The 15,363-nt window shown below is 37.3% G+C and overlaps 1 protein-coding gene across 10 annotated transcripts in view; it reads right to left on the minus strand.

The window, feature by feature from the left end:
* RICTOR (RPTOR independent companion of MTOR complex 2) overlaps positions 1–12,990 on the minus strand; it is a 138,954-nt gene extending 125,964 nt beyond the window's left edge. For 2 of the 10 annotated variants that reach the window (XM_086361498.1, XM_086361497.1), the window contains exons 1-2: positions 12,189–12,485; positions 11,970–12,017 (exon numbers count right to left, since the gene is read on the minus strand). In XM_086361498.1, the coding sequence (XP_086217624.1) occupies positions 11,970–12,017; positions 12,189–12,237 (97 nt within the window). In that variant the 5' untranslated portion in view covers positions 12,238–12,485. Of the gene's footprint in view, positions 1–4,388; positions 4,521–11,969; positions 12,018–12,188; positions 12,788–12,822 lie in introns of those variants that run through there. The other 8 variants (XM_086361504.1, XM_086361503.1, XM_086361496.1 and 5 more) reach the window with 7 other exon arrangements.
* Between the last annotated feature and the right edge of the window lie 2,373 nt (positions 12,991–15,363).

A 15,363-nucleotide genomic window follows, 5' to 3' on the forward strand; every position in this document is an offset into this window, starting at 1 on the left:
TATATATCAAGATACACCTGACACACATAGGCAGACTTGGATTAAAATAACTTCGACTTTACATACAACACAGCGATACAACATACTAGTGAGCAAATGAAGTTAAATACAAAAGGGTATACGTAGGAGAAAATCACAATAAACTTCAAAAACACATAAACTTCAAAAATAAACAAAAATCACATAAACTTCAAAAATGTAGGAGAAAATCACATAAACTTCAAAAACAGGCAAAACTAATCTATGGTAGTAGAAGTCAGAATAGTGCTGTCCTTGCTGGGGGAAGTAGTGCCTAAATGGAGACAGACTAGGAACTTCTAGGGTATTGCAATATTCTGATTCTTAACCTGGGTTCAATTTGTTAACTTTCATAGAACTGTAAATTTATGACAACTCTCAGATCTACATTTTCTTCAATTATAAATAACATTTACTGCTTTCTTCCTATAGTAAATATTTTAACAACAAAAAAAGATGCTTTAACAACTCCACAGTTTTAAACTCTACAGTACCCCCATTCTACCAACCCAACATGAACATTAAAATTCTTTTTCTTAGTCTACTCTCAGTAAAATACTTTGTCTTTTATTTATGCCCTATTTGTCTTGATTTAACCACATCCACTCAAAGTTGAAACAATGTCTCATTTTTTTTTACAGTTCACACTTAAACTCTCCCTCTTCTCATCTCCTTTGTTTTAATTGACCATGTTAAAAACACCTAATATCTATGTATATCTACCTGCCAACTGGAATATTTTACAAACATTTCACTAACTCCTCCAATAGAGATGAGAAAGTATGCTCAGAAAAGGCAGTTTGTCCAAAGTAAAAAAATTCCAAGAGGCAAGTTTCCAAAGCTCAGGCGCTTACAGTTCCAGACTGTCTGTGTGTCAAGCAACTGTTTAGTCAGTAAGTCCTCTCCGACTCTTTTGCAAACCCAAGGACTGCAGCCCGCCAGGCTCTTCTATCCATGGGACTTCCCAGGCAAGAATACTGGAGTGGGTTGCCATTTCCTTCTCCAGAGGATTTTCCCGACCCAGGGATCGAACCCGTGTCTCCTGTGTTAGCAAGTCGATTCTTTACCACTGAGCTACCAGGGAAAGCATGTTATTAAATGTTGTCCACATTCATACCACATTGTCCATATTAGTATCCTACTATTTTATTTATTTTTTACCTTATTGTCTATCTTTATACATATAATCCTACTATTCAAATTGTAGACATATATAATAACTTTATCAAGTCATATCTCACCTACCTTGAACTATGCTATGAAGCAAGTATCTGTCTTGAAAACAACCAGGATGCAAAAGAAAGCACTCCAAAAGATGTCAATAAAAATTCAAAGTATATATCATCAAAGTTTACTCACTACAGTTCATATGTTATTGACAGTAAAGCCCTTTAATTCCTATAATCACAACCTATGTATCCTTATTTTCCATATAATGTTAACAAGTCCAGTTACATGGTTTCTATTTTACATCACAGTAATATAAAAAAAAATTTCTAAAGGAACTCCAAATATGCTAAAAAGACATAATATTTATACACACACATACTTCCCCCAAATCCACTCATATTCAAGTACCCCAGGTGACTATTTAGTGGCAATATACTTATTTAAAAAATAATTATACTTTTTTCTGACACACTTTTATAATGTAGAAATAATTACTGATGTAAGTAAAAGAAATTTCCTAGGACTCAAAAATTAAATCTAAACTTTCTCAACAAAACAACTATTATAAGAAACAATAATATAGCAAAAGGCAACTGCCGCAGTCTATCTAAATCTCTTAAGCTTTTTATTTCCTTTTGAAAACCAGCATTTTTAAAAATTTGTTCATTCTGCCAGGTAAAACAATATACACTTATATATTCAAAACAATGTGGAAACATGAACACACAACACTGAATTCTCCTGTGACAGAAAAGGGCTATTGTAAGGTTTTATTAAAAATACAAAGTGATTTAAACTTTAAGACTATGCCAATCTAAAATTTAGCTCATTACAAAGTTATAAAATTTTATGTTAAGAATTATTCCTACATGAAATACAGAATCCTATACAATTTAAGAATTAACCCAGTCCACTTTATACCACGTTACAGCGTTCAAAAATAACACAAATTACAACCTATAGTAATAAAATCACAAATCACTCTAAATAAACAAGGTAAAAATAGCTATTTGCATTCAAATATCCCACTACCATGACTCTATACTAACATTCTGTGACAGATATGAATAAAATCGTATCTACAACACATTGTTAAATGAAACATTCTACAATATTCCACTTGCCACCCCAGACAGTGCCATATAGCTAGACTTTAAGAGTTCACAGCTCACCTACCTCCAACCACTGGAGTCTTCTCACTCTTTCTGCAACTCTATTCCCCTCAGTTTTTTTTTTCCCCTCCTTGGGGGAGGGGGTTAGTGGTGATGGGGTTGTGGTGAAGGTTAGGGAGTATATTATACAGAATTATGAGTGAAAGAAAAACCAGGGCAATTAAAAGTTTTACTATATGAGGGATGAACATTAAGCATGGAAATAACTAGCAATATTATTTTAAGATGTGATTTCTCAAAATATTAAACTATTGATAAAAAATATATATGTATACACATCTAAAAACAGTTAAATACACTTTTATCTGGCAAGCTGTTTCTTCTAACTAAAAGTACATTACTTGGCAATCTTCTTTGTTTACAGCTTCTGTCTCTTCACTATTTATTCATTGTAAGAAACACATGAAATTACACTGGGTTCTGAACAAGATTACTTGCAATCCCTGCAAGTGGCAATTCAACTCTTGTTTTGCTCTTTTTAATAGTGTTAACCTCCCCAAACACTGTTCATCCTTTACCCAAATAATCAGAGGGTAGGATGTCTGGATTTGGCAACGAAACAGTCCATGTTTTTCAGGATAATCTTAATTTCAAATATTCTCTCTCACCATCAGGTTACATGCTTAAAGTCAGAAAATATGTTTAAAGTCAAAGTCATTTTAATGTGGAAAATAATAAAAACACTTCTGGTATCTACTTCCAAACTGCACGTATCTAGAAATAAGTTTGATACAAATTTACAGAGCCCTTTGAGCATGCAATATTAATGAAGGGGAGATATACTACAAAACAATGGAAGGAAATTATTTATGCTTAGGTTGGGAATGCAGCCAAACATCTATACACTCATAATCAGAAGCACACAATTACTTTACAACATGCCTAAAAGCTCTCAGTCTAGTCAAGCACTACCTTCAAAGGTTTGAAAAGCGCTGGTCTGAAATATAATCAGCCTTCAGTATATTTATATACAAAGCTCATCACCAATTTTTTCTCAACAATATACCAGGAATATGTCAGTTCAGAAAAGTAAGTACAATTATTTAAACACTGCCCTTTTATGCAAAGGTATTACAGGTGTCAACAATCTGATGAGGATTCCCCTCTAGGTCATTCCTTATCTATCTCCCATTTTTTTCCTGAATTCCTCTAGCTTTGGATTCCTTTATAAAGATAACTGGCAGGTGCTTCAAATACTATGTCCTGATAGAGGTATATCCCAAGCATAATATAAACTCTGTAAAGCCAAGAATTATGCCTTTCTGATTCACATCAACATTTACTACAAAAATATGCTGACTTAACAAACCATTACAAATCCAAATTCTTCAACATTTTAGGATAAACAAAATGGCAAAGTAATTGAAGGGGCCAGGTTCTTTAAAATTCGGGTAATTAAGGTTAAAAACTCTTGTATATTGATTACTAACCTCAACTGACTCCTTGAACAGGTATGTTTGAAGCCTTGGTACATCCCCAATTTTATTATATTTTATATAAATTTTGTCATTACCAGTCACATCACTCAGTTTATGCAATAGGTCTGGCTGGACAACTCCATAAGAGGAATATTAAGAATGTACTTAGGCTTATGTTCTCTTTCAATCTTATGATTCTGAACGCACGAATGTTATATTTAGCTAGTTTTACGTAATTATTTTCAATTTAGTTTGCATCTGTATAATCTTCTAAGTACACTTATCCTATCAATGTAACTTTGAAGTAGCTATTCAGCTTTAACCCGGTCAGAGTAACAAAAAAACAAAAAAAACCACAAATACAAAACAATGGATGATCCAAAAAGCATTAACAGTCAACTCTCAATTATTCATATGTGGATTACCTAATAAATATTTTAGCCTGTTTACATCCACTATTCTAAGAGTATTTGCCTAAGAAATAAAAATTGATGCTAACAATTCAAATGAAAGATACACCAATCTACAGTAGGGGATGAAAGAACACAAAATCGTCCCCAACCATATATAAAGTTATTTATATATTTAGAATTCTTCCACTATTATTTACCTTTTTATGAAGTGTAGATAACTGAGAGTGGACTGCATTCAGCTTGGTGATAGGAGTACAGATACACAGGCATGCAAACCATTCACTCACCCCACTGTGCTTTTCACAGCCCTATTTTCAGTAGCCTGAGACCTGGGAGGGGGAGGAGGCAGCAAGTCACTGCAGATGATCACTTAAAAGGAAATTGAGAGTTGACTATAATTTACATTTAAAGTACTATGAAATACCATACTCCTACATATACTCATTGCTGTTTATGGGAATCCTTCTCACAGTAATTTAACCAGTGATTTAACAAGACTTTCTCTTTAACCTTTCGATATCCCAGAAACACCCTGATATCTGAGAATCACAAAGACTGAAGGTGACAGGGCTATGCGTGTAAAGTAGTATGCATTTTAGAGATCAGAAAACTGAAGCCTAAAAAGGTTAAATAAGCGTGCCAAGATCAACCTCAGATTAAGGGAGAGAACTGAGTCCTCCAGAACTCAATTTCAATGCTAGAGCTGACAGTGCCTTCAAGCCAAAGCTCTCCCCTTGGCTTCAAAGATCACAATCTTGCTCATTTTTAAGCTTTCTTCTCTTGTTGGCCTCTTTCCTTCTATCGATCCCTGTGCTGTGACATACACTCTAATCAGCATACACGCTAACATCCAAATCGTTAGCTTTTTCTCTATTTACATTCTTCCCTCTCTCAAGGCCCTAAAGCAGAGAACAATCAGATCACAAGTTAAAAACAATTACAAAAACATCCATGCCAGAAATTGCTGCTACCTCTTACACATCTCTGACAAACTCAAAGTGCAAAGCTGAACTCATTATCATCACTTCCAAAACAATTTCTCCATTTCTTGGCACCAATGCTTTCATTGTCAAGTCTGCAAATTTAAATACTCTTTTACTTTTACCCTCAATATTGTGCCCCTTTTCTCATCTCTCTCCATTCTTCCTTACAATACATGTTTCAGTTATTATTATTCTATGATATATGCTGAGAAAGCAGCTTAAGATCCAGTGAAAAAAGAATTGAGCAAAGAACTTAAATAAGGCAATAGTAAGTGATATTTAGAAAGGAATAAACAAAGATGTGGAAAAGTAGAGGAGGAAGGAATGAATTCCCACTGGGATGATAAGGAAGGATTTTCCCAGAAGTGGCATATGACCTAGACCTTAAAGAATTAGGATTTCTCTAAAGAGTGCTGAAAACGAATTCTAAGCACAGGAAACGACCTATGCAAAGTAAACAGAAACTGCATGCCATGTGCAAGGAATAACAAACAGTCACCTCTGACTAAAGCAGAAAATCTCAAAGGCACAACACGATCTCCAAGGAGAAACAATATGAATGTGGAATGTAGGTGCTTAGACTAGCAAATTCTCCACAACCCCCACTTTGAGAAGCACTGTGTGAAAAGAAGGGAGTGCTTTACCCAAGCGAACTATGTGGAGAGACAGACAGACTGAGAATGGTATGGTTAAGATAGTATAGAAGAAAATAATTCTGGAATCACAAAAGGCCTTCAATGCCAAGCTAGGAAATCTGGACTTTATACTGTGTGCAAAAATGAAACTATTAAGTGCACATGTATTATTGTTGTTATTTTAAATAAGAGAAATGAAAAGATAAGATCTAGATTTCAGGAAAATTATCCTGGCAATCACATAGCAGAAAAAATGAAAAAAGTGAGAGAAAAGAATATTTTACTGTCAACCTAACCATATAATGAGGTCATCCAAATGATATAACGTGCAGTAGACCAACAACAATGAAAATAGGAGAAGCTGGATTCAGTAGGTATTTCAGAGGCAAATTGGGGAACATGTCAAATGAACAAAGTGGACAAGCAACAGGTCTCTAGCTTGAATACCAAAGGATGGTGGTGGTACCAAGAAAGTGAAAGTGGGTAAGTTTTAGGGTACAAAATTTTATACACCACAATCTCTGACAATTACCTACCATACATACACACTAATACATTTTGCAAGTTTAGAAGAAAAAGTGTGAATAAAAATGTAATTATTGTAACCATCTGAATTCATGGATTTTTTGAAGCCATGAGTGAAAAGGCTACAGAAGGTAGCATCAATGAGAGAGAGGACAAGAAAAGTCAAGAACAGAACCTTAGGGTACACTTGCTTAAGGAGCTGGAAGACCAGCCAGTAAACAGAGAAAGAGTGGCACGAGAGTTAAGGAAAGAACCAGTTTTAAGACTAGCCACAGTGTAGTAGCTAGAAGTGCATAATCTGCAGTTAGCCACTCACTAGTTATTCAGGTAAGGCTGAATAACTTACCTTTCTGAGTTTCAGTCATTAGAATTTTAAAAGCCTGTATCTTCAACTGTGAAACAGGGATAAGAGAACCTCAAACAGTCGTCGGGGCTTCCCAGGTGGCACAGTAGTAAAGACTCTACCTGGCAATGCAGGAAACACAAGAGACAGGGTTCCAATCCTACATCGGGAAGAGCCCTTGGAGAAGGAAATTCGAGAAGGAATTTCCACTCCAAATCCTTGCCTGGAAAATCCCATGGACAGAGGAGACTGGCAGGCTACAGTCCACAGGGTGGCAAAGAGTAGGACATGACTGAGCACGCACGCACAGAAAGAGTTGTTGAAGATTAAGTAAAATAATACGTTTTACTGTCTGGAACAATATTAATACAGTGGTAGTACTAATAATAGAATGGGGAACTTAAAAATGCCAATGAATTTTGCATGAGGTTACTAGCATCCTTTAAGAAAACTATTTTAAGTACAGGGGGAGAGCTGTGCTTACAAGACTGAAGGAGTTAAGAAAGAAAACTAGAATAAGGATAAACTATTCTGTGTGTAAAGCCTATGAAAAAATGACTGTTTCAAAAATCTTTGTCTTTATTGTTCCATATGTCTCACCATCATCCCATGCCTAGCAAAGTGATCCATAGGAAGAATACAACAAATGTTTGCTGAATATGAGAAAATTAATCTAACAGGAAGTAAAGAAGCAAGAAATCTTCTACAAAGAATCTTAGGGGAAACAATTAGGAGCATAAAATTCTTATCCAGTTTAGCCTTGGAAACGAAGAGAGATGCTTTATCCTCTGATTCAAGAAAACAGAAGGTGAGCATAGGTGAAATTTAAAGGGGAGAAGACAAGTAGATTCACATTAGACAGCTTCTATCTTCTTAATAAAGAAATAAAAGAAATAAAATCCTCCTCCATGCAGGGTAGGAGGATTCTGAAGTCAGTTTAGAATCTGGAGAAAAAAATTAGTGGGTTCATCCATTTTAACATATATTCAACTTAATCTGCCTCTAATACCCTGGTCTAGTGCCCCATCATCTCAGACTCTATCAGTGGCCTATAGAGCAGCTCCTCTTCCTGCTGTCTCTTCCCAAGGTGTGGCATATTCTCTCAACGTGAGAGCCCACATTTCCTTCCACCGTGTCCACTACTATTTTATGAGAAGTCAATCCCTCTGTGAAGCTGCCTCTGAGCCTCTCCTCAAAGAGTTAATCATTCTCTCCTCTAGGCTACTTCCGTTCCTTGTATAGTTTGATTAGTTTATTGTTCTATATCGCAATCACTTATGTCTGTTCCAGTAAACTCCAAAAAAGGGAGTAATATCTTCCTCATCTTTAGTCCTCCAGCACTTAATTCAGCATTTATTATATAAAAAGCAGTCAAATGTTTGTTTCGTCTAACTGAAGTAAGTGATTAAACATGAGTTTAATCCTAACAAGAAAAAAAATCACAAAACACAAAGTGTTCAAATCTGCATCATTCAGATAACCTTCCTGCTTTTCTAAGTATTAAAGAGCAGCTAAGACACTCAACCTTTTCATTCCTACTAATGGAAAAATAAAAGGATTGAATGGTCAAAAATATGTAAGACTCAATACTTACTTAATAAATTATATTTTAATAGTTATGTTTGAATATACATGTTTCCATGTCCTAGGAATTCACCTTGAACACAATAATTAAATTATACTAAGAAGGGTTTCTTATTCCAGGAAGAATACTCTCTCTTCAAGTTATTTAGTACCAGGAAGAGATGCCTTAGTGGACTGATTAAAAAAAAAAAAAAAAGACTATCCTTGTGGTGGAAGTGGTTAAGGGAGCATTTCAGTTTCAAAATAAATTTTGGCATGCAAAACAGAGAGAGTATTTAATGATACCAATAGCAGTTATCAGGGACTTTCACAATTAAGTAATTGCCTGAACAAAACTTAAAGCAACAATTACCAATAAATCAACTATAGGATCTCCTAGAATGAAGTTTCTAAACTCAAAATTAACCCATAAACAATTTTTAACTGAAGCACTTTCATACAAACCATAGCAGTAACATCAAAACAAAAACTAAAGAACTTTAAACCTCTCCTGGGCTTCAAGAAGCTTGCAAGAATTGACAAGTCTCATTACCAAGAAATTTTCTGGAATCAGGGAGAAAAACCATAAAGTAGAATATTTAATATTTTTAAATAAAATACCACATTTTATCTTAAGTACATATAATAGATTGTTCTTTACTTAGACCTAATACCGGTAATGTCACAGTTTGTTTCTTTTTTTTTTTTATAGTCGTTATATTCAAGAACTTATGAAATGCTGTATGTTAATTATCTCTCAAGAAAAGAAGAAAAAAATGGTAACAGTAGGGGTGGGGGCCTAGAAACAAACTATGTGATGCAGATACACGAGAGTTTCTTATAACTTACTATATTCATGTATTCACATATGATTTATATATTTTGAAGCTTTTCTTAACAAATTGAAAAACAATAAAAAAGAATTCCAGTTCAGAGAGATTATACCCAATTAACTGTATGTCTCAAAAATAAATGAAAGCTTCAATACAGTGATTTCTGGTTAACAAGTTCATAATATTAAAAGCAATCATCTGAAATACTTGAAATGTGATACCAAGAAGCAAGAAGTTTGATTTCATTGTTTAGGAAAGCAACTAACATTTAGTTAACATCACTCACAAAGTCCTAGGTCCCATTCTGAATACTATATGGCCTAGTTCATTTACTTCTCATATTCTTAACAACCTTCAAGAATAACCTGAAGTTTAATTTTTTTTTTTTTGAGCTGAAGAAACCAAGAGTTAATGAAGGTTAAATAAACCGCCCCCAGTCACCCAGCTGAGATTACAACTCAGAACCATTTGACTTTATACTACACACTGATGGCTCCTCTAAGAATTACAATGACCATGGCCTCTATTTTATAATGAACTTTGTTAGACAGCTACACAATGACTTTCTCAAAGGTTACATAGAAATAATGAGAATGAGAGCAAACCCTGCCTTATAGCATTTAAGAAATTTTTTCAGTTACTCAAACTTTATCTAAAACATGCCGTAATCCAATCCACAAACAGCTGCCCTTCAGCTGCAACCCAGACTGCCCCACAGTTCTCAAATGATTACGGAAGCTTAATTTCTCATGAACTTTCTTCATGTTAGAGCCACAAGCCTTCTTCTAACAATGAATGTTTGTGAGAATAGCAATTTCTCAAACAATAGAGTCCCTATACAGTGAATCTAACTCAGATTATTTTTCTTATTCAAAACTTCCTTAAGATTTGAGAACAGTTCTCACATGTCCTCTCACTCTTCGTTGCATGTTGCTTTTGCAATCAGTTTCACTAGTTGTGCGTACTTCATTCTAAACTGAAATACATCTTGTCAGGGCAAGCGTTTTCCGCACTTTTTGTATTGATATTATCCTAGAAATACCTATAGACACAGATGGTTACTAAACACTCAGGGAATACAGCATTCTAAATAATAAATATACAGCTATCTGTGTACTTGAGTAAAACTGGAGTAAATGAAAGGTATCAACTCAAATTTGTACATAAGCTCTTTTACTACCCCAAATTTTGACACCAGACAAACCACTACATATAGGAGATCAGCAAAGTCAATTTAAAGCACAAGTATAATTCATTTTCCAGTACCACATTCAAACATATTTTTAATGCACAAATTAAACCCAATATCTATCGAATAAATGATCTTCGCACCTTCATCTAAAACATATATGCATATATATAGGTTAATCACTAAAACTACATCTTTTACAAAACTCAAATGCTAAATTGAGCCCTGTGGGAATCTTATTTTGTCAGGAAACTTACTAGAAAATCTTTTTGCTCATGTATTTTATACAGACTTTTCATATGCGTGTTATCGTCAAATTTCCAAACTGTTACACAAAAGTCAAAAGTTTTATATCTCTCTACATTAATATTCAAACCCTATCTGCTGAAAAAGTTCTAATTTAGTGCATTAGTAATCTAATTAGTTGTCATTTCTATTCTAACTTAAGCCCTATTTTATTGTAGAAACTCCACAAAAGTACCTTGTTCACCCGAAACTAAGTCCCTGAACTTTCGGAATAAAACATTGTTAAAAAAATTTATTGTAGTTAAATTAAAAACTAGCCTTTCAGTCCACAAAACAGTAATCTTACATTATGATATACAAAATAAGAGAATGCGCTATGCTTTAGATACAGAGATGATCCTCAACAATGAGCCCGCATCTAACAAATACTGTAAATAAGTCATTATGTCAAGTAGAACGTAGTTTAAAATTTTCATATAGAATGTTTAAAAGGACTTTTTTTTAAACTTCCTAAAGTGTTTTTCAGATCTCAAAAAGGAAACTGGTTCTATACAGCTGAACCAGGTTACACGCTAAGTTACAGCGGGTGTGAAACGACTTCATCGTAATCAATAGACTCAATCTTGTTTACCGTGGAAGAGAAAAGAAAAACCCTGTATATAACTACCAAATCCTCGGCGAGAATACTGAATAAACTCCAGTTATGGTGACTGATGAAAATATACTGGCCAGTAGCCGGATTAGGTCCTTAAAAATATAACCCGGGTTTACCCAGTTCCGAAGGTGTAAACAAACCCGTCGCCACTGCAGAAGGTAAACAATGAACCTGCAGCGAGGGTGAGGGGGCGGTCTTTGCCAACTACAGTCTCAGCGGCCCGGGAAAGGGAAACAAGAGGGAAACACACACGCTTCGCAGAAATCACGGGCTCTGGGTCTCGCTACTGACTTATCAATGCTGCGGGTCCCCCAGGGCGGTGGGCAAGGAGAAAAGCATCACGCAGTCGGCAAGGACCGAGCAGGTCCGGCTTTGGCGCTGGGGGACGGGGAGGGCAGGATGTGGTCTCTCTTCCCTCAGACATCCTCTAGCAACCTAAATAACAGCCTCCACCTCCCTCTGGCCGCCCCTGGGATTCGGCTGCTAAAGCTCCGGGATAGGACGACTACGCTCCCCCCGGGGTCTAGAAAACCCAGAGGGTCGGCGACTCCGCCGAGTCCCGCTTGGTGCTCCTGGGCACCGCAGCACCCAGAGGCCCGGAAAAGGGCTTAGGGAGAGGAAAGCGGGCACCGGGAAGGGGGATGGGTCCGGGAAGACAGCCCCCGACTTGCTCCCGCGGGCCGGCAGGCGGGGCTCGGGCTCTGTCTCTCGTACCCCCGCAGGTCCCGTGCGGGGCCGGTCCCTGACCGCGGCCCCCAACCCCGGCTCCTCCCCAGTAGGACGCCCTCGCCGGCGCCCTGCGTTACCTCGGGTCAGATCCAGCGGGACGTTCTCCTCGCCGCTGTCATTCCGCCCTGCGCGAAACAGACACATAGCCCCAATTAGGATTCGCTCCCAGGCCAGCGGTGGCAGCCCTGGCTCCGACCAGCGCCCGGGCTCGCTCCACCCGCCCAGGGCCCGGGGGAGGCAAGTGCCAGGGGTGGCGGTTGCCGGGCGGCGAGGGGTGAGGGCTGCAGCGGACTTACCTCGTATTCGGAGGTTCTTCAGCGAGCGGCCGCGGCCGATCGCCGCCATATTGACGGGTTTCAGTCACAACACCGGAAACCTCGCCCAATCGCGCGAGAACCCCTTCCCCTCCCCGCGCGCCGCGCCTGCCCCCCGCGGCATCTCTCCCGCCCCTCGGCGGCGGCTGGCGGCGGGCAGCGGGTGGTGTCGGCTCACCCGGGCGCGGAGGGAATAGGATGCCGACTCGGGATCTCGATAGAGCTTTCGACGGAGGGTGGAAGGCGCCGCGACGTGCTCGGCCCTCTGGGGCACGTCCGCCAGGAGGGGGCATTTCCCAAGAGGGGAATCCCATTGATGCGAATTTGCAGCGTGGAGGATGCTTCCCGTCCAGCCGCCGCGGAAACCGTAATCTAAACCGACGCTAGGTGGGAGGAGGCCGTGATGCGCCGGACTGGCCACCTGCTGAAACCATCCAGGATGACCGTTTTCAAGTCCTGAAATAGACAACCCTTCTTCCTTATTTATCAATTCAAGACGATTTTATTAAAACAACAATACCAAAAAAAAAAACTTCACCGTTTTAATGTAACTACATTCTGCCTAGAATCTCTTTGCCCCAACCAAGTTAACATATAACAAAGTTTGTTCTCCGACCTCGCTCAAACCACCGTGCTAAGCAGCCTTGCATTTGATCTTCAAAGCCACACTCAGCCAGGCTGGCTTCTTTAAGTGGAAGTGGTCGGGTGGAAGTTTTGTTTTTGACCGCTTGGAGCGGAACCCGAGAACGGGATGAAGAAGTCAGGGGTGCAGGGTGGTGGTCCCTGACGGTGGGTGGGATTGTTGCCGCGCACGCGCGGGCGCCTGCAGGCCCGGAGAGAGGGTTTCCTCTCTTCCTGGAAGCAAGAGTAGTGGCTGAAGCCTCTGTCTGGGTTTTCCCTCTGTGTAACTCCTGAAACAGTGGCTAGTGCAGATGTTGTGGACCAATATTTTTTATAGATGAACCTAACACTTACTACGTGTAGAGACTTTAATCACTATATATGTATCTGGCCACAGACCCAGCAACTTTGTTTTACACTAGATTAACTTTGTTTTTTATTAACTTTTTATTTGGTATTGGGGCACAGCTGATTAAAAACTAGATTAACTTTAAAGAGAGGGGTGAGCGTTTCGTCTCTTCCTATTCCTCAACGCTTTCCTTTCTGTTCTATAAGACTGGAGGTTGATTAACAGTAGAGATCTTGCTGTCTTTTCCCAGCTACCGGTTAATGCGTTGTCCATAATAAATAAGTGTTCAATAAATAATGAATTATCTGAATAAATGCCCTGGATTCCTTGTTTCAACGCTCTTTTTGCTGTTAAAAAAAAGCTATTTGTACATACCAATTGCAGTCGTTAATAATAGGGAACAATGGGAAGAAATAAAGGGATTATGCAAATTATTGCAGCCTTTGAAAATGACGAATCAGGTCTAGTGTATTTGTAGGAAATAATGTTCATGATATTAAATCTAGCAAGAGATTAGTTCTCTTTTTTATAAACACTTAAAATACATAAAAGTATACAAAATATTTTACATATCTATGTATGGAGAGAAAAGTCTAATATATACATCAAAATGTTAACTTTTTTCCCTTTTAAGTGGTGGTATTAGACATAGGGTTTATCTTCTTGTTTGCTTGTCTGTACTTTTAAAATGTCCTATAATCAGTACATATCGATTGTAAGATAAGTAAAAATTTTAACGAGAAAAATAAAAGCAGCATAGAGTAGCATCATCAAGAAAACAAAAGAGGAATACTTATTCCTTAAGATACTATTTTCTGTATATTCCAGGTCCTTTTCTTAGATCTGCAATCAGATATCTGCTGCTGATACTCTTCTTAGATTCAAGGATGTGATACAATTAGCCTACTTTTTAAAAATATACTCTGATATTAATATTCTAGTTACAGCTTAAGGCAAACTTGAAGTCTAGTTAGGACATTAAAATTTTGTATTTCATCTCTTTATGTAGCACATTTCACCATTTTAGAAAAGCAGAAATCTAGCAATGAAATTCCACCACCTTCTTAGTATTGTTCCAATTTTCAACCACCCTTTAAACCAATTAAAGAAATTCTCATCTATTCTGAATTAACTCTTTCCCAGTACAACTTAACTTGGTTTTCTTTTTCAGTCTTCCACGAAAACTGAGTACAACTGATACAGTTTTAAGTGACTTAAGATACTTGAGAACCTGAATCTAACAGTCTTTTATCTTTATAACTATCCATATATGTTCCTATTTAAAGATCATTATTCAATTACTCCATCTCTTTCAGGAGAAAAAAAATCATCTTTCTCCAAGACTTACATCTTACAATGAAACTAATTTTTTCCTGTGTTACTATCTCAGTCATTTGACTGGCTGTGTTCTCCATGTTTGTTCTTAAGGTGAATGGCATTTCTGGTAAACACACATTCTTAGTGTTTACAAATGACATTCATCTAGGAAGCAGGAGTTTCAGTAAATTTTAGTAGGAAATACATTGTTATGTTTGCTCTTAATTTAAACTGTAATGCTACATTATTAATCTTAGGTTGTTTTAAAATCTCTAAGTTATTTTCTAAACTTGCCAATAGTTAGCCATTTCTCATTTTGAAACTTGTTTTTCTTCCTTGTTTATTTTAGCCCATCCCTCTGTCTTACTCATTTTGTTTACTTCTTACTACTTCTCCAATTTTCCAGGTCATTTTGATTCTAATCTGGTCATTGAGAATGTGACTTCCTCTTCTTAGTTTTCATTTCCCAACTAAGTTTCATTTACTGTGTGAATGACTGTTTTTTCTTGTAGTATTAGTCATTGATAAAAAATGTAACATGGGATTAGGTCCAGGACCGCACCTCTGAAAGATAACTGCTTGATTCCAAAGATACAATGACTTCACTGATAGTCATTCTCTGGGTTCTATTTCTATCCAATTACAGTTAATAGTTCTAATTATATACCAAATTGTATCAGTTTCAGATACAGTGGTAACACTGAACAGAAATGAAGCCTTGCCAAAATCTTAGTTCCCTTTATCTATCTGCCTTATTACATAGGCCATATGAAGATAAAGTAAGTCAAAAACCACAACGTTTGATCAGTCTATTTTTTTGGTAATTTCATCCCTTAGTTAAACCACAATTTAACATCTAGATAAAGGCCA

This window comes from Bos grunniens, chromosome 20, assembly GCF_055505025.1.
Source record: "Bos grunniens cultivar Pamir isolate PY7600 chromosome 20, Bosgru_T2T1.0, whole genome shotgun sequence".
NCBI lineage: Eukaryota > Metazoa > Chordata > Mammalia > Artiodactyla > Bovidae > Bos > Bos grunniens.